General features: G+C 47.6%; 1 protein-coding gene across 3 annotated transcripts in view; it reads right to left on the bottom strand.

Annotated features, from left to right (window-relative positions):
- The window catches only part of MYBL2 (MYB proto-oncogene like 2), a 40,678-nt gene that overhangs the window by 18,259 nt on the left and 2,225 nt on the right, over window positions 1-20,194 (bottom strand). Inside the window, exons 1-7 of one of the 3 annotated variants that reach the window (XM_050917310.1) lie at window positions 11,550-11,710; window positions 7,255-7,348; window positions 6,502-6,573; window positions 4,248-4,340; window positions 2,220-2,440; window positions 1,917-2,073; window positions 722-994 (exon numbers count right to left, since the gene is read on the bottom strand). In XM_050917310.1, coding sequence (XP_050773267.1) covers window positions 722-994; window positions 1,917-2,073; window positions 2,220-2,440; window positions 4,248-4,340; window positions 6,502-6,573; window positions 7,255-7,348; window positions 11,550-11,710 — 1,071 coding nt within the window. Of the gene's footprint in view, window positions 1-721; window positions 995-1,916; window positions 2,074-2,219; window positions 2,441-4,247; window positions 4,341-6,501; window positions 6,574-7,254; window positions 7,349-9,666; window positions 9,778-11,549; window positions 11,711-20,194 lie in introns of those variants that run through there. The other 2 variants (XM_050917312.1, XM_050917311.1) reach the window with 2 other exon arrangements.

The following is a 20,194-nucleotide window of genomic DNA, read 5'->3' as shown; positions in this document are numbered from 1 at the left end:
AGAAGCCAGCTGCCTGGAAAGCTAAACAGGGGCCATTTTAAACAAGATGGCTAAGCCCCATTGATATTTTTAACCTGACCCCTCAGTGACATGCTCTGTGAAGTGGCTGTGAAGCCGGCTGGCCAGTCAATCACACTCCTGTGGGAAGGTTTATGCTCTTGCTGTGTAATTGACTTCAGGTTGAAACAAACTGAGGACTAGATTGGGACTTGGAAGCATTCCAGGAGGCCGTGGGTCTCCGAGACACCTCCCACAGTCATAATTCCTCCCTGCTCCTGGACGGTAGTGATTTACTGCTGGCCTATCCCAGCAGAAAGTATTGCCCCTCTGCTGGCTCAGCTGCTCTGACTAGGAAACAGGGACAGAGCTACAGCTCTGCCTACTGCCAACCATGCCCTACCCTGCCTCAGCCCATCATGCCAGGGGGAGAGTGCCCTGCCTCGCTGGTTCCCATGATCCTGGGCCCTAATTGCAGGTAGAGCACGTGGGGGTTCTCATTTGCTGGTGCAGGCACAGAGTCCCATCTTGGGATTGAAAGCAGGTGGGGAGAACCCACAACGAATTGCCAGAGAGCCCAAGCCTGGATCCTTTAATCACACAAGCAGCCCCACTGAAATCAACGCATCGGCAAGGATCGCTTGGGGGCTGTGGGATTGGACCACACCATTTGCCTCCCTCTCAGAGGTGTATATTAGGAGATGAGACATCGCTCCCTTCTTACCGATTCCATCATGTCCAAAGCTTCCGTAAAGGCTGGTCCCGAAGTCAGGCTCAAGTAGTTGGCAGTGTCAGCTGCCCATTTGTATGGAAAGGTGCCGTCCGGCGATGCGTCTTCAGGCACCAAGTCCTTTGGGGCCCCCTCGGCATTGTCCTCTGCCAGTGTTGCAGCTGCTTGCTCAGAGGTCAGCTCCTGGAAGCCAGTTGCTTCCTCCTCACTGGCTTCTTCCTCCTTTATTTCCAAGGTATCGGTAGGCCAGCTAGTGTGTACGTTTTTCTTTGAAAATAGAAACACAAAAGTCATATATCAAAAGAACGCTAAGGTTGAAAAGTCAAGCTCTCAAGGTTAGAGTGTGCCAGGACTGAGGTCCCCCGTGCGACCTTAGTTCAGCCCCCTTGTGTGTACGTATTGTGCTGGAGTCTTGTTAGCATCACACGGGAAATCGTGGCAGAGCCAGAAATATAACCCAGCTCCTTGGGCCCCAGTCCAGTGTCTTAACCACAACAGAATTATCCTTGTTCTTACAGTCCTCTTCACCAAATGGAAGAGTATTGTAAAACAATCAGTATGTGACCATGTAATTAAAGACTATGCCATACTGTGTGCGTGTGTACACACACAGAGTCACTGAATTAAGGTTACACAGGCACCCTTATGTCAGGCATTTCCTAACTTCAGGGAGAGTGACTTAATGTTCTTTTAATGTAGATTTTTGTATGTAATTTCCTAGGTTTTAAAATAATAAAATAATAATAATAATAATAATTTTAAAAAATGAACATCCCTCTACACAAACATAAATCATCAGCAGAGTTTGCATCCAGGATCTTCAGATCCACATTACAGACCCCTCCCACTTGAGCTCAAAGAACCAGCCTGTTATCTTCTATATGGACCAGCACCAAAGGATGGAACAAGCACTGCGCCAGTGGCTTACTCAACTACTTTCTAGACAGGAGAGAAGTTTTGGAGTCAGGATTTTTGGGTTCTATTCCTGGTTGAGAGCGTGACAAGCTAGTGGGTACAGACAGCACAGCCAGGCACATAGCTTTGGCACATTCATTCTGAAGGGCAGCATGGCTGCGGATGAATGTCTCTGATCTGCATTAACAGAATAATGCACACCTCACCATCAACCAAAATGCAAGATCTTCCACTGCAAGGTTCTATCAGCCAGCTGATTTGCTTTGTGCTTTACCTGGTTCCCAGCACTCTGGACACTTTGGCTTTCTTCGCCCTCCACCTCCACCAACAAGTACAGGGACTCAGAGTCTTTTGTTTCACTGAGGAAACCTCCCGTGTCCACTTTCCGTTTGATGGTGGAGTTCCAGTGGTTCTTCACAGCATTGTCAGTCCTGGAGAGAAACGCCAAAGTCAACAGGCATTTTAGAGCTGATGGCTCCCAATTAAACTAAGAATCCATATTCTCAGCATCCCTCAATACAGATATCTCAACAGCCTACCTGACTCTTAAGGCACTAACAACAGGCAAGGGTCCTACCTCCCAGGCAGCAGCTTGGCAATCTCAGCCCAGCGGTTCCCCAGAACTTTGTGAGCCTCAAATATGATTCGGTCCTCCTCCTCCGTCCACGAGGACTTCTTCACCTCGGGGTTCAGGTGGTTGTGCCAGCGTTCCCGGCACTGCTTCCCCAGCCTCCCTTTCAAGTACTTTGCTATCAGTGTCCATTGCTTTGTGCCAAATTTTTTAACCAATTCAATTACCTTTAAACAAAAAGAAAATGAAGTGAATGAATGGATGGACATCTGGTGCACCTGTTTTCAGGTTTGCTTTTTCCACCGTTGGTATCTCTACAGGGACCCATGGATGTCACAGTGAGAAGAGTTCTGTCTAGAGGAGAGTCTGCATGAACCCATCCCTCACACCCCTGTGCACAAGTCTCCTTTACTCAGCACCTTGCATGTTATTCACACCAGTGCTGTGTGTGTAAAATGCGGCCATTCTGTATCTGCATAAGTGACTATGCCAGGGGCTAGATAGCAGAGAACTGAGCCCTCGATGTGGCAGATCTCTTCACGGTATAAATGTGGGTGATAGATTTTAAACCATGTGCCTATTTCTGATCAGGTGACAAGCTGTCACATGTCCTGAGGCTCCTCCTTCCATCTGTACCATGGGGAACTTGACTGCACTGACAAACTCCATCCTCTTTCTAGCTCTCTCCCTGGTCCAGCGAGACTATAGCCGCAGCATGTGAATTACGTGAGCATATTTAAAACACTGCACCCAGCTACAGTGCTAGTGTGGGCAGCCTGAGCTCTAATCACAATTCAATTACGTTAACTTAAAACAAACCAACACAGACACCCATGCTAGCCCCAAGTGACCAAGCAATCTTGTTTTTCTCATCTTCATTCCATCCTGCCCTGTGTTATATCTGTCTGTTGTTTTGATGCTCCCTTAAATTCTATGCACTTTGGAGTAAGGAATCAGTCCTTATTGTCTCTGTGAAGTGCTGTGCAAGCTGACAGCACTATATACATAACAACAACGTAAACTACTCTCTATATTTCTCCCGAAGGCCCACTTGGCTGATTAAGAAGCAGGACTGATGGGCACCCAAATGAGTCCCCATCCCATCCAGTCTTCTTTGGCTGACAGATTGTTGGCAGATTTTTATTTTTATAATGCCAAGCAAGGAGCTTTATAGACATCAGATGACCAAGTCCCTGCCCCAAATCGCTTACAATCTTGTATAGACAGGCAACACACCTCGCACAAGCAGTCACAACTCCCACAGATCAGCTGCAACGTAAAAGGGGGTGGAGGAACATGAGAAAGCACATATACATGGTGAAGCAGCTTCATTTACCCAGTCTGGCAGAGACAACAGCGGAAGGAGTCAAAGGGAACGTCATGGTAAGTGAAGATGGCAGAGTCCAGGACACACCAAGGGTCACAGCCAAAGAGGAAAGGAGAGCTGCTGGCAGAAGTGGAGTAGTGGAGGGTCCTAGCAGTGAGGAGGAGGAGTTGTAATGCAATGTAATGTGAAGGGACCTGGTCACAGATGCAGGAAAGACAGCAGATTCTCAGTGACATGCAGGAGGAGCGTACAGGCCAGCACCAGGGTGCACAGAAAGGATGAAGCAGCAGTAATCAGTGTGAGGTGAGAAAGGCACAGACAACAGGTTAGCAGGGGAGTTGGACAGGAAAGGGTAGATCAGGAGATACTGAGGCAGAAAAAAATGACATGAGGTAGCAACTGTGAAATAAGTCCTTTTCTCCCACTGCTAGCCCCCAAGTCCACACCTTGCTGGATCACTGCTCAAGCAGTGTGGTATGGGGAGAGAAGCGATCTTCCAGATGAGCAAATCCCAGGGCATTTAGAACTTTACAGGTCAAAAAAAAAAAAGCCTTATTATGCAGCTTAGAAGCAGTTCACTGTGTGCACAGAAGGATATCAAGTGCTGCTTTTTTGGGCTATCTGTAAAAGGACTTCCAGACTGCAAACCCAGCGCCTTTCATGTCCTCCACACAGAGCAACGAACCATGACGCTGCCACCAAGTTACCTTCTGATCCTCTTCCTTGGTCCAAGGTCCTTTAACCAAATCTGGATTCAACACTCTCAGCCACCGGTACTGGCATTGCTGATCAGTGCGGTTCTGCGCCAGGGAATTAAGAGCCATGAGTTACAACAGAGGCCACAACTACAAGTGCAACACAGAGCAACTGAGGGAAACCTTCCATATTGGACTGGCTGTTTTATTTTCAAAAGATAACCAGGCTAGGAGTGGACAGCTCAGGAGAGGAACGGGAAGGGGACCCTGCCACCATTCACCTCACATCAGTGGTCAAGGGTGGTGATGATGTGACAGCTGAGATTGTGAGAAATGAGATTAGCAAAATTCTAAGCCCCATTCCCAATGGAGGTGTTCACACCACAAACACACACTGGCCCCCTTTTGAGTCAGGTCAGTAGAGATGGGCCCTAGAGACCAAACTCCTCTCTCAACCTTACAGACGGTCTCTGCTGGGCATGCCTGGGGCACACTGGCAAATGCATGGGCGGGGGAAGCCTGCTCTGTCACTGCTGTCCTTGTCAGGTGGATAAACAGAAGACTCCAGTCTCAAGAGCAGGGGTTCTCAAACTTTTTTTTGCTGGGACTGCCTTCGAAAATATTTCAAGCTGTGACACCAGCCCCTCGCCTCACCCCACCAACCATGATGCCTTTACTTCTGCACTGCCACCAGCAGCAGTGCAGGCTTCAGAGCTGGGAGCTCGGCCAGCAGTCGACACTCTCCCGACCCCCCTACAATAGTCTTGAGACCCTCTTATGGGTTGGGACACCCAGTTTGAGAAACTCTGCTAGAGCCATCAGCCAGCATTGAAATCCCACACACGCAGCCTCACTCACTGCCTCTGCCACTCTGGGGCACGGAGCAAGATTACAAACAACCCCCTGCAGAAAGAGATTCTGTCCAAACGTGTCAACTGTGTCCTTAGCATCAATCCTTCAGAGCTTGCCCTTCCAGTTCCCAGAGCTTCAGCCATATGCTCCCAGATCCTCTCTCCCCAGGGGTGCTCACATCCCACGTCATGTTGGCGACTGGAAGCTACTCTGACAGCTACTAGTCACAGATGGTGCCCATGAAAGTAGTCCCCTCCTAGCTTAGCACCTCCCAGCCTTGGAGGATGAACCAGACTAGTCTGTGTGGGCAAGAATCAGAGGAGACAATCAGTTGGGAAAGGAAAGTTGCTTGAGCTCAGATCCACCCTCCCTACAGCCCATCTTGCAGAGGACTCTGCCTGCTGCAGGTAAGGAGGTTCTCTACCAGCCAGTCTCCTTCCTTTCCAGCCTGTGGTGCCCCACAGTATAGCTGTTGCTATGGACAAGGCTGCTGGTTCAGCCTGCCATCCCAAGCTTCTCTGCCCAGCCAGAGGGGCGCTTAGGGACATCCCTCACCAATGCTTCCCTCCATGTGGCCGCCTGACACATTCAGACTGGAAATAAAGTGTACAGTGAGAGCGAATAACTTTTGGAACACTGTGTCAAAGGTTGTGGTGGATTCTCCAGCACTGAGTTTTTAAATGGGATGTTTTTCTAAAAGCTCTGCTCTGGGAATTATTTTGGGACCATTCTCTGGCCAGTGTCATACAGGGGGGTCAGACTAGATGATCACAATGGTCCCTTCTGGCCTTGGAATCTAGGAATCTGTGATGAACAGGGGGCCAGGAAAGAAGCTGGGAGCCAGCACTTCAGGAAAATGAGAGACACCCAGCACGGGGCTGGCTGACTACTGATAGGGCCCCCATGCCATGTGTTACCACCTCTACAGGAGGGAACGAGGTTTACACATAGAACCCACCAATACACAGAACTCGAGCACACGGGCTATACACACACCTTTGCCTTATGCAGTCAGAACAGGATCCGTAGCCTACTGCACCAAGCATGGGAAACTGCGACAGACACCCCTGAGTTCTTGTCCCAGCTCCTCCCCATTTCAGGCGGGTTAGTTATTCTCCTACCCTGCAGGGCTGCTCCGAGGGGTCATTATTATTATTATTATTCCATGCATCCGAAGAAGTGAGCTGTAGCTCACGAAAGTTCATGCTGAAATAAATGTGTTAGTCTCTAAGGTGCCACAAGTACTCCTATTATTATTTGCGTTAGCAAAGCACTTCAGAGCCCCAGTCAGGGACCAGGCCCCGTTGTGCTAGGTGCTGTACAAACACAACGCTAGCTCACGGTTGCAAGCACTTTGGGCATAAGAAGAGACAAGTATCCTAACTCGCCCCGTCCCACCTGCAGCTCCACTTACGGGGAAGTGACTTGCCAGGAACTTCCAGTCGCTCTGTCCAAACTGTTTCACTAGCGTCTTCAGCCATTCATCCTGCGAAGAGCAAAGGGATCAGCTTTCACCCACACAAGATGCAACAGCCACGCTGTTGTACAAGGGACACGTCACTAAGTACTGCAGCTGGAGAGATAAGGGCTTGATCCTTTGTCCTGCCGTTTATCATCACGTCCAAAAAAAACCAAAAAAACAATCCAACCCAAACCCGGCATCACTCCAGCTGCCTGTATCAACACCCAGTAGGCAGGATTTCTAACCTAGGCCATAAATGGCTGGCATCAATTTTTAAGCATACAGGCCCAGGCTACTCATTGAAAACAAACGTTCAATCGCTGCAATTAAATACTGCTTTGGCCCACCTACGTTCTAACATGGTTTGACTCAAACTGCATGGACAGGGCCAAACTGTGCTCCAGTCAGTGTGTTTTAGGCCCAGTAGAGACATAGGCTGAGAGCCGGTCTATGCTGTTCGATTACAATGTGGTAGGTCCTTGACATGGCTGGGCAGAGAGGACTAATCCCCTATACCATGCTGCAGCCCTGCTCTTGGGGCACAGTACAGCTCAGGGAGAGCTATTGTAGTACAGACAGTTCACCTTCCAGCTTCTCTACACAGGAAGTCCTGAGGTGCCCTAGAGAGCAGGCCTTACTCCTCCCTCCCATCACTCTATCCACACCCCCTCGAAGAGACAACACACTTTCCCTGTTGTCGCCTACCTCTTCGTGAGTCCACTTGACCTTGCACCTGTTCTCCCGCTGCTCTGGCACGTCCGAGTCTGTGTCCTGGTAATGCAGCTCATCTTGCTCCTCACTACACAAACCCAAGAGGGTTAGTTTTGTTTTATGAGAGATGCGGCAGCTGGAACACATACCCCAGCGCAACCCAGAGCTCTGCCTCTGCTCCTGGGCCTTTTCGCAAAGTTTTGGCCATTTTTCCCAAAAACAGCTGGCTCACCTCAACAATCTAGGTATCAAGTAATTACCTGCAAATAGGGGTTGCACTCTCTGCTTAGGAGAGTATCTTTGCAAATCTGGCTCTGTTATTGGCAAACAGCATCAAGGAGCACAGCTCAACTCCCCTGTGACGCAAGCAGCTCTTGATGCCAACTTGCAGAGGCCACAGGGATGCATATGAGTTACAGAGATCCCTGGGTCTCTGTAACTCATATCAGTTCACCAAAGAGTATCATGTAAAGTCTCTACTGAAAGCTGGTGTCACACTGGTTGTGTTGCCTGTAGTTGGTAGAGGTGGGGAGCTGACCCCTGGCAGGCCCTGGCACAGCTTCTTCTCAGTAAAGACAGGTGGAAGTGAGGCACCTCACAACCCTGGGAAATGTCACATCCCCATCCACTGCAGGGACAAAGACCCTTTAAAAACTAAAAGAAGATATGCAGCTTTTTTACCTTTAGAGAGGAAGGATGGCCAAGTGGTTAGGTACTAACCTAGTATTTGGGAGACCTACATTCTCTCTGCTGCAGATTTCCTGTGTGACCTTGGGCAAGTCACTTAGCTTCTCTCGGTATGTCTACACTTCAGCTGGGAGCATGCCTCCCAGGCCAGGTAAAATAGCTGTGTGGACACTGCAGCGGAGGCTTGGGCTAGCCACCTGAGCTTGGACCTAGGGGGTTGGGTAGGCTTGGATTCAGGTGGCTCGCCTATGATGGAATATCCAGAGTTCATGCCCCTGCATTTGAGCTCAAATTACTAGCTTGAGCTGTTGCAGTTTCCACACTGCTATTTTGAACATGCTAGCTTGGCTCAAGTCTTTCTACCTGGGCTGGGAGGCAGGCTCCCAGCTGCAATGTAGATATACTTTCTGTGCCTCAGTTCCCCACCTGTACAACTGGGTAGCAGCACTGCCCTACCTCATGGGTAAACACATTAAAGACTGTGAAACACATAGACACTATCATAATGGGGGCCATATTAAGTACCCAAGGGAGCTAGGTCACCAGTTCAAACCCAGCCAAGGTGACAGTGAGGTGCTTAGGATCAGTCAGATAAGTAGTAGTTACAGCACACCAGCTGTCTAGTCACAGTCAAGCACTCCATAGGCACTGACCACCTCTTCATGAGCTGCTCACATTGCCTCCATGAGTGCAGCCCACCTCCCCTTCTCTCAAGCTGGTGAGTACATACCATCGATCTCCACGACAGCTTCCTTGTCACATCGAAATAACATTAGGGAAGTATTTAATATGATTTACTAGCTAAGGAGAAGCAGCCACCAGCACCATGTGACCAGGCAGCTCTTCACAGCTCACAGTTTGAGAGCCACTAGCCCAGTGCAAGCCTTTTGCTTTACTTTGTACCCATGTCCAAACCCATGACCCAGGCCAGCCTCCAGCTCCCTTATCCAGATAGGTAGAGCAACTGGACTTGATCTGATAGGCTTAAGAGCTGTAATTTGTATTGAAGGAGGGAGGAAACAAACTGAACTCTTCATTCCTTCTCAATATTTAGGGAGCAAGAAGCTTTCATCTAAGCACACAATCTCATGAATATGGGTAAAAAAGGGCAAGATATTGGGTAAGCTTGATCCTTACACATGGAGCATAATATTTTTTGATAAACCACTTAGTCTGTGTTATAGTTTAGCTTGGTTTGCCTATATACTATTGTCTTTATCACAGTAACACACCCAGAGGCCAGAAAGAAGAGCAGGGCCTCATTGGGCTTGGTGCTGCTCCTACCATCCGATCAGCAACTGTCCTTGCCCCAAGGACTTTATAATCAAACTGGCACCTTTCACCAGCCCCAAACTGACCTGATCACTTGAGTCAAAGAAACTTTTTTTTCCATGCCAGACATGGCTGCTCCTCTCCCCACTCTCACATTTTGCAAACAGGCCATTTTAAAACAGCACTTTAACCCAGATCCCAGGCTGCCCCCCACTCTCTGATCGTATCCCCTTCCTAGCCAGTCGTGGGGAGAATAATTCTGTGCATTATAGATTCCCCTGAGTGCTGAGCAAGATCCCCCATAAAGGGGAAGGGAAATGGAGGGAGTGGGTTCTCTCCCCTGAAATACCAGGGAGAGGAGGGAAATGGGGAAGGGGGGTGTAATGCAACAAACCCAAGTTACCCCCTAGGGCGGGCACGAAGCTCGCCCCATTGCATGAGACTCACCAGCGGGTCCTGCGAGCCATCCTGCCCTTTGTGCATTAAAAACATCAATCGCGAGAAAATCAAAGCGGCTCGCCAGGGGGATGCCGCATCCCTTGGCCCCTCTGCCGGGGGTGCAACCCCGGCGCCCCCCGGTTAGCGCGCGCGGCGGACTGGACGCGGGGGGAAGCTCGCGCCTGCCCGGCGTACAGCACAGGAGGCAACTTTCCTATCTCGCGCCAACTCCACCCCGGGGTCCAGCCGAGCCTGCGCGAGAGCGACGAGAAGCGCAAAAATAAAAGGAGGGAGAGGGAGGAACAAAAAAAGCGGGGGGAGGAAAAGAGGCGCGCGCGGGCCGCTTGCAAAAACTCCTTCCCTTTCTCCTCCTCTGCCGCTCCCGACTCTTATTAAAGCGAGAAATAATGGATGTGAAATACAGACATGCAAAGGACGGGTGCAAAATACAGGCATGCACGTCCAGCTAGGCATGCAAAAAAAAAAAAATGCCTGCATCAATGCCTCCGAACGGCAGGCAGCCTGCATGGGTGCATCGGGTCTGCAAACCCAACTGCTGTTTGTTTGTTCCTTTAAACTGGGTGCGCTCGTGGGGGGTCACGGTCTCCCTGGCAGACCTGAATGTACTTGGCATGGTAAGGCACCAATCCCGAAAGCTGACCTACAGAGATAGATCTCTGCTCCCAAGCAGAAGCCCCACTGATTTCCGGGGGCTTTCATGGGTCTCTTCTCTCCCTGTTGTGGCCAAGCTCATCAGCCTCCATGACACAGCCTTTAAATTCAGTCAGGCCACTAAGACTAAATTCACACGGGGTGCCAATCCCATGGAAGTGGACAGCCCACTGGGCTACAAGTCAGGAGACCTGGGCTCTGTTCCTGGCTATGTCATTGACTCACTCCGTGACCTTAGCCAAGTCACTTAACTCTCTGTGCCTCGGTTTCCCCATCTGTAAAACAGGGATAATGATGCCTAATCACTTTTGTTAAGGGCTTTGAGATCTATGTGTGAGAAGTGCTACATATGTGCTAAATTAGGGTTATTCCATGGCTGAATATAGCCCTTGTTCTTTGAGTAAAAAAGAAGCAGCTTTCTATGCCAGGCAACAGAAGATTTTCTCCATTTGTTTAGAGGGACGCTGGGAGGATTAATGTTTGCACAGTGTTTGAAGATTAGAAGTCATACAGAAGAGTTATTATTACTGTTACTGACATAGGTTATTTGGGGTAGAGGTGGATTTACAGAGGGAATACCACTAAAGGGAAGTGATTTTATCTTCAGAGGCCCATGCCTGCAGAGGTGCATATGCAGAGATGTTTACCTGCATTTTGCTGGGCAGCACTGAAGAAAGAAGGGTGAAGAATTGTACTCTTCTACATACAACGTCCCACATATACCCTGAATGACTATTTAATCAGAGCAGTCACATGTGCAGCCATTCCAACAATACAATAACAAAGACAGCACTGGTGTAAATGTCTACAGACAAGTTCACAAACATAGGCTTTGATTCAGCAAAAGACTTAAGCACATGCTTAAAGTTAAACGTGTTTTAGCGCTTTGCTGAATCATGGCTAAGTGATCAAACAATGGAACCTCCACATTCCAGATTTGCAGCATGATGGGCGAATTAGGTTTAAACGGAGAATCATCATATATAAAAGCAGACCATCATACCCCATCCTTCTCTGCCATCTTTTAACACCTATTCACAACCTCTGACAGCAGTCCCCACCACCTCCAGCCAACCTGCTCGAAAGAGAGAAGCTCATAAAACATGTCAAAGACCCCAATGGCACAGTCAAAATACAAGGTGGAAGAGTCAGAAAGAAAAGCGCCTTAAATCCATGCAAGCAGACTAAAAAACACCCATATGTGTAAAAGGGAGAGGTACCTTGAGTGCTCAGGTATGCAGGACACTGGTTTGTTTAATGGGTACCCAGGATAAAATAATTGAGGAGAGGATTCACAGTCATCACTGATGTAATTGCAGCAGCTCCCAAACTCTTGTCCATGGACCACTTTCTGGTGACCTTTGGAGAGCTGGCTGGTCATATGCTGCTGCCTCCTCCTCTTTGTTTCCAAGTCGCTACATCACACTGAAGACAGCTAAAAACACATCAAAATACTTTCCCCATGTTGCTTTTCCATGTAAACAGCTGCCAGAGTTCTATGGGGATGCTACAGGATTGCGAATGGAAGGGAACTGGGGTCTGCACCTTTCCAAAGGCGAGAAGAGGTGTTCACAAGACAATCTCTCCATTGAGATGTGGGCTCCCCAATGAAAACGTCTGGTGCTGTAGGTTTATCTCCTTTCGGAGCACCTACTTACACAGAACTAACCATTGCCAGCAGATGGCACTGTTGCTCCTCACAAAAAGAGTTGCATGTGCACATTTATCTGGTTCAGCGCTACTCCAGCAGCTGTGTGTGTGTTGGGCTTATTTCTATTTTTTTGTGCACAGCACTCAGAAGTTTGCTACCAACCAGCTCTCGCAATCTTATTTCTTATTTCTGATGCTTATTTTCTGTGAAATAGTGTCTCCCCAAGAAGTCTAGAACAGCTCTAAGTGGACAGGCTAAATATAAACCCTGCAAAAATATTGCATTATTGATGCAATTCTGATATAGGTTTCCCTCTGCTTACAGGCCCTGGTCCTGCAGAGACTTATGTTTAACTTTAAGCACCCTCAATGAGTTCAATGGGACTCTTAACTGACATGCATAAAGCTAAGCATGTGTGCAGGTCTCTGCAGGACTGATGGACAACCTCCCCGCAAAGCAGCTTCAGGTTGGTTGTTGACAGTATCATCACTGTCAAGCTGAAAATCCATCTCCTCCCAAATTAGCTTAACAGGAAATGACCAGGGCCTGCTACCTAATTACCAGTGCTATAAAAGCAGCATCATTGCACAGCAGAATAGGAGTAGCAAGAATTTCTGCAGAAACAAGAGGTGAGTTGTTCCTGGAAGGGACTTTTCTTTCTTTCTTTCTTCCTTCCTTCCTTCCTTCCTGTTATTTTTCAAATATTAGTGGTTTGCTTTAATTTACATTTTTCCTTAAAAGAATTCTAGGCTTCCAAAAACTACCTGTACAGTCATTTACTATTACATAATTGTAATGGCTTTTACTCATTCCCTCTTATGTTCAAGGGGCACTTCAAACCTCATGTCAAAAGCAAATTAAAAGTAATCTCAGGAACTGGTCATGTACCTGCTGCCTTCCTACCCCCATTTGTGTCCTGTGCTCCTTTCCTGCTGCTTCTTAAAAGCACTTCTCTCCCCCACCCCACCCCTCATTACTGTGTAAGGCCCACCTATATGTGGGGGTGTGAGGCAGAAGGAAATATGGAAACAAACTAGTGTTGTCAAAAGTAAGGCTAATGTTATTGTGGTTGGGTGTATGGCTCTACTGACTAGAGTGTGCTTCTCTGTAAGCACAGCAGTGTTGCTGTAACCCACTAGCCTGTGGACTGGGTACAGGGAGACTATATAATATGTTGATTAGTGAGACTTATCTGGCCTCAATCACTTGCAAGATTAGGGCTTAAAAATAAAGACAGCTTGTTCTATAAGCTGTCAGTGTCAGAAAGTGATCCAAATTAAGAGACTTTAGTGTCCTCTTAACAAGAATAACAGCTGTCTAGCGTGTAATTTTTAATGATCTCCTGATTTCATGATTGGGGGGGTGGGGAGAATGTCTTATACAGTTCTTTCTTCTTCCTTGCCCTGTCATGATCTGTTTCAACAGCAGTCTCAGCTGTGCATATATGCTACATCTTAGTTTAATATTCTTAGTGGACTTATCGCTAGGGCTAAAGCCCAACCCTGGCCTATCTGAGGCAGGGCTTTGGCTGTGCTAAAGATCCAACATAGAATCACAGACTGTAAAGCAAGAAGGGACCATCATGATCATCCAGTCTGACCTGCCACATAAAACAGGTCAGAGAACCCAGCCAGTAACTTCTGCATCAAGCCCATAGTGTCTGTTTGAGCTTGACCATCTTTTAGCAAGATCACCCAGGAGGCCAGGATAGTGCACTGCTTCTGGGAAACAGCAATGAGCTCTTCCTTGAGTGACTTCTCCAAGTCCCCACTGAGTAGCAGTTCACCTGACTGCCTTTTCCCATGTACTTTGCCCCTCTATCCCACTGGAGGACTTCAGCTTTGTCATCTGATATGTTGAATACTCAGCTGCCCTTAAAGGGACACTGCCTACTGAATGTGGAGGGGGTGTGTGTGTGTGTTTTGAAGCTTGCATATCTAAAAAAAAAAAAATCCAGTTCCTGCTATGGAGCCTTTGGTACAGTGTGACTTGAGGTTTTAATCTTAACCTCTTTAGAAGGGATTTTTCTGCTCCCTTATCCAAAGGCCTCTTTGGTGACAGATGTGCCTGACAGCACATGGCTTTGTCTAGTCAATGCCAAGGGAACAGAGAGCTTCTTCCTAGCTGAAAGAAGCTGGTCATCTTAGGTGTTGCATGTAAACTATTGTTTAGTACAAAGCTTCCAGACAAATGTTATCTTAAAGTTGACTTGGTCCCTCAAGGGACATACTGTCCCTAAAATACACATGGCCAGATGAAAAGCCCTAGCTAGCACATGAGAATTCTTGGTCTACTCTTAGTCTACAGTGGTGGGAGAAAAGCTACAAATGTTTCTGTTTGAAGGGTAACCATGTAGCAAGCAGCCCCAGTGGTGAGCCTACTATACAGCATGAAGCACAGGGAACTGCTAAATGGTCTCTAGCACCAGACCCCAAATGACAAAGTGGGCTCTCCTCTGTAGGTGTTCTGCGGAGTCCCCTCTCCTTAGTCTGACTTTGCTTATAAGAATGGTGGGACACAAGGACTGGAGCCATTCAAAGCCAACCCTTAAAGAGGAACCAATGCAGTATGAGTTTGTGGGGTTAAAAAGCATTTTCAGGTGAGCTTTGCCAGCTACAGCTGATACTCCTGAACCAAAGGCTAGAAATGGCCAGCTGGCAGGACAGTGGTACCACTTGTTTACATTCTTTACACCTCACAGGCTTCCAACCTGTTAACAACCTCTACCTCTCTACTATCTAGTACCATCTGTGTAACTCTTAAGGCATTCTACAAACACTAATTAGTCCTGCCTAATGACACCCCTGGGAAACAAGTCTTGCTCCCATATTACAGATGAGGATTAATGCTCTTGTCCAAGTTCAATGTGGGAGTTTGTGAGAGCCAAAATTATCCCTTTGCTCTCCTGGCTTCTAGTCCTCTAATCAGATGACCTCTGTCTGCCAGTGCTGCAAGGATTGCAATGGGCGCTGTTTCAAAACCAACTAAAAGCTTTTAAATGCTGTTTGGAAATATAAATGAGGAAGGTGTTATACCAATTATATTAGACCAGTAAAAACCAGCAGGATCTTATTAAAGGGGACAAGGCAAAGATGCCACATTTATTATGATAACAATTTATGATTAATAACTAATATCTTAATTCTTATACACACACATTATACCTATTACCTATACACACACATACACTCTCTCACACACATCCACATTCATCAGGTGTTCTGCAGCTGCTGCATAGTTACCAGTCCTGAAGATAGCTTAAGTTCATGGCTTGATTTTGCAGCTTGGGTTCGTAGCTTGTGGCAGCTAACTGGCCAGGAAAGCTGGGCACAAGGCTGAGCTGGATCTCTGTTGGGCAGGCACCGATGTTCTTCCATGTTGGCAGCAGAATGTTACCCATCTCACCTTTCTTTTTTTATAGGCTTTTAGTTTGGATTCAAAGTCTATAGGTCTTGCTGTGTCACGCTGCCTCTGGGTTTAGATTGCTCACCCATCAATTGCAGGCGTGACTTTCAGCCTTGAACCTGGCTTTGATCTTCTGTTGTTCTGTTGTCCTTTTCTTTTTAGGGTGGATGCTTCTTACTTTGTTTAGGGCTGTTGTCTAGGTCTTCAGCCATTGGTATTTGAACTTTATCTCATCAGGACAGGCTCGGGCTGGAGGTTGATTCCATCATTCATACATACCTCATTCACATATCTAAACTAAACTAATAAGATTACAGCAGGGTTTGCAAAAATGAAGGTTGGAGGAAGCTTTTACAAAATGGAGTGAGTGTTTTAAAATGGGGTTTGAATTACAATATGGAACAGAAGTTACAGTATAGGCAAGTGTAGTGAATGGTGAACAGACTTTACATTAATAAAGTGAACAATTGAAAACAATTTCATTTATCAGTTCTACAAAGGTGGGCAAACTTTTTGGCCTGAGGGCCACATTGGGCTTCTGAAATTATATGGAAGGCCTGTTAGGGGAGGCTGTGCCTCCTCAAACAGCCAGGCGTGGCCCAGCCCTTGCCCTCTATCTGACCCCACTGCTTCTCATCCCCTAATGGCCCCCCCAGGACTCCTGTCCATCCAACCACTGCTTCTCCCTGTCCCCTGACCACCCTAAACCCCTGACTGCCCCACCCCTGCAGGACCCCTGCTCCCATTCAACCCCCATTCCCTGCCCTCTGACTGCCCCAACCCCTATCCACACCCCTTCCCCCAACCACCACCCTGAACTCCTCTGCCCTTATCCAACCCCTTTTCCCCTTACTGCACTGCCTGGAGCACTGGTGGTTGGTGGTCTGGAGCCAGCCACGCCACTGCACAGCACAGGGTCAGGCCACAGCTCTGCAACTGTGCTGCTGCCCAGACCATTGCACCAAGGGCACAGTGAGTGAGGCTGCAGGGGAGGGGGAACAGCAAGGGAGGGGTTGGGGGCTCAGGCTGGGCAGGAAGGTCCCATGGGCCAGATGTGGTCTGTGGGCCATAGTTTGCCCACCTCTGGCTTATTGTAACCTAGTTCACATCCAATGCCTGCCTCATCCTTGAGCTTACATCTTTAAAGATGGAAAAGCTACTGTAAGGCCTGGTTTATACTACGGTTCTACTGGTGTCAGAGGTGTGCAAGTTTCTAATGAGTACAGTTATACTGGAATAACCACTGTGGGTGCAGCTATATTGGTATAAAGATGCCTTCTATCAGTAGAGCTTTTTGTTTCCTGAACCAGAAACAGGCCTACTAGTGTACAGTCCTTGGTATAACTACCACCATGTTGTGGGGTGGCTGCTTTAACAATACATGGGGATAGTTAAAGTAATCAGATGCTCTCTATTCTAGACAAGCCCAGAGTTAGGGCTCTGGAAAAGAGCTGTGTGAAGGATAACTTGTTTTCCCTCTGTCAAGGCTTCCTTTACTCACAAAGTGTCTGTTGGATGCAGCAGGACAAGACTGAGTGACATAGTTTGGAGATCCTGTGATGTCTTCCACCCAGAGGAGCAGTACCAACCTTGTGACATTAAAGGAGATCTTGGAACATGGGTTTGTGGCAGGTGCTTCCAGCTGCATCAACTTTTCTCCCGGCATCAGCTACTACTTGGAGACCGACAGTACCTCTAAACCAGATGCCTGGGATGGCATCCTTGACTTGGAGAACACAACAAAAGGCAGTTCTCAGCTTGTCCTCAAGTGGCCAGAGTCTCTGAGCAGTTGTGTGAAGGGTGACTTGAATTGTGTGACCCAGAGCCTTTGTGATGGTCTTGCTTGCTTCTGCAAGACCCCCAGTGTTCCAGTTGCCTTTGACTTGTCCAGTGTGGTTTCTGAATCCAACAGCAGAGCCAACTCTATAATAGATGTATTTTGTGATGCCAAGTCCTCCACACCATGCAAGGAAGAAAAGCACCCCAAATCAATGGAGAACTTGCTCTCTAAAAGCGCTGAGATAACAACTGAATTCTCCAGTCTCAGGAAGCCACCTCCACCCATCTGGGAGATCTCTGAGATACAAGCCCCTCCGGACAACACTCTTTCTCTGGATGCAAGTGTAGAAGAGCTGAGGTCACTGGGATCTCTGAAACCAGATACCCCATCTCTGGAGAAATCTGTCTTTGCTATTGCTTTGGCTTGGCCTGGTGCAGCTACCAAGAGATCTTATGCTCCTGCCTTCAGGTCTCTCAGTTATGATACCCAGGGGAGTGAGCCAGAACCCTTAACTACTGCTCACTGCATGAAGCCATTTGACTTTGCTATCCCCTCTCTGATGATGGATGGGGTGACAAGCCAAAGGGGCCACAAAAATCAAAACTGCTCAAATGAGAGAGGAAAGGAGTGAGCTTAGCTCAGTGGTCGATGGCCAAAGCCATCACACTAAGCTCTCCGGTGACATTACTTGGGACACTCTGGTAGTGCATGTGCTCTGCATCATGCAAACATAAGTGATGCATGGGCCAGAGTGTCTGCTGCACAAAAGGCCAGTGTATAAAGCCTGACTACAGTTGGGGGTGTTAATCTGTGTCCAGGAAACTAGCTCACCTGATGGCAAATCTCTGAAGTCTCTTAACAAATTAGTTTCAGCTGTAAATGGTGGGAACCATCCTGGGTGAGGCTCTGTTGCTGCAAGCACAATACCCTCTCCTCTCCACCTGGGGAAGGGCTTTTTACCCTCCTTCCCCTTATTCTTTTCCTCACCCCCCCACCCCCAAATCTAGTGTGGAAACTTGGTAGGGGCACTATTGGGTGGAGGAAGCTGTTCTGAATTCCTAGATCACCTTGGTGGGTCTCTTAACTGGATTAACTCAATAGCCCTGAACTTAATTTGTGACCTTCATAGTAAAATGACTGCCTTGTAAAACTCTCCTGTCTTAATTGTGTTTGCAGTGTGCAAATAAAGAGAAGAATTCCATCTTGTGCATAGCTATTACTACTGGTCAGCTGGCATGCCTCAAGGTAGTGAGACCCTCTGCTCCTTTTGCTCAGGGAACATAATGCTATTACTCTCCTTCAGCTCTGGTGTAGATGCATGTTCTCATTAGTAATATTTATGGGGGGAAAGCAGCCAGCTGTTAAACAAATAGAGTCATTTGTAGGTTAAGTGTACCTATCATGCAAGAAGCTTCAAAAACAAAGTACATGAACTAGAATACGTGACCATGCAAGAGTCTAACTAATTTGACCAGGGGGGAAATGGTGAAATGACCAGTCAACTGGCTACTCTAACAGCTCCATAAAACCACACAGGAACAATGGATTAGGTCAGGGAGTAGTACTATACCTCCATTCATAGCAGACTGGCACATACAGCGCACACACTGACAGGATACATATACTCTTGAGTTTCTGCATGGGAGCCCAAGCAGGGATCTAAATCTAAAAGTAATTATAATTGAAATATCCCAACAAGACAATACTTTTCTCTTTTTGGGGAAGAGAACAGCTCATTTGAAACATGAGCCTATTTTCAACCTTGCCTAAAGTAACTGAGTCATGAGGAGGGCTGTGGGGGGAAGGAATGAAGGGATTTAGGCCTTGTGACTCTCACTGTTGTAACACTTCACTTTGTAGATGCTTATATAACTGCAGGAACAACACTGATCCATAAAGCCAAGTTGGCCCGTAGCCTCCCTATACAACGAATGTGGAGAGAGGGGCACCTAAGAATGAGCGCTACAGGCCAGTGTACTAGGTGTGGAGGTGCCAGAATTAGCCAGGGGGAGAGACTGATATGAGGTGTAAGTGCTGGAACTAGGGGTGCTGCAGAACCCCTGGCTTGAAGTGTTTTCTCTTTTATATATACTGGGTTTACAGTTTGGTTATATGGCTCTCAGCACTATCACCCCCATACAAATTGTTCTAGCACCTGTGATGAGAGGGCTATATACTAAACCCTTCTTTCTCTCAGAAATACATAGATACCGATCTCTGCTTCCCAGGTGTGAGGGGGTTTAGACATCTAGGGCATTTTTGGTGGGAATAAGTTAATCACATGCCTTGCTCCACCCAATAGCTGGAGGAGAAAGTGACGCCACCTTAACACCTAGCTTGGTAGGTAGAGCACTCGAGGAGATTTGGGTTCAAGTCTACTCTCTAGGCCTGTGGGGAGGAAAAATTTGAATGGGGGGGTGGCCATCAAGAGGATGCTCTAACTACTGAGCTATGGGATATTCTGATGCAGGATTCCCTCAATCTTTCCTATTGTTCCACTGTGGCTTTAAAAGAAACAAATGACTGGAGCAGGGGTACTGGACCTTGGCTCTCCTGCCTCCTATGCAGGTGCCTGAAAGACTGGGCTATAGTCATTCATTTTCTCTCTCTCTCTCTCTCTCTCTCTCTCTCTCTGGCCCAAGGACTCTTCCACTGTGGATGAATATTTAAATAACCATTAGGGGTGTGAGAGAGAATGAATGATCTGAGCTAAAAGCCATAAAGGGGATAACCAACACCTCCAAATAAAGGTTGATTGGTTCTGAATGGGATGTGATCCTGTAGGTATGCTCACAGACTGCCAACAGGATTGGGTCGTACCTGTGGGCAAATGCCTGTCTTTCCCAGTTTGTGCAGTGTTCTTGGGCTTTGATGGGAGATAGGCAGCTAGCTGCCTAGAAACAGTGGTTCTCAACCACGGGTACATGTACCCCCCTGGAAGACCTCTGCGTACTCCCAGGGGTACATCAGCTCATCCAGATATTTGCCTAGTTTTACAACAGTCTACATAAAAAGCACTAGTGAAGTTA

This window comes from Gopherus flavomarginatus, chromosome 11 (genome assembly GCF_025201925.1).
Source record: "Gopherus flavomarginatus isolate rGopFla2 chromosome 11, rGopFla2.mat.asm, whole genome shotgun sequence".
NCBI classification, from domain to species: domain Eukaryota; kingdom Metazoa; phylum Chordata; order Testudines; family Testudinidae; genus Gopherus; species Gopherus flavomarginatus.
The sequence above is the reverse complement of the archived record's forward strand: the minus strand, read 5'-3'. Positions and strand labels throughout refer to the sequence as shown.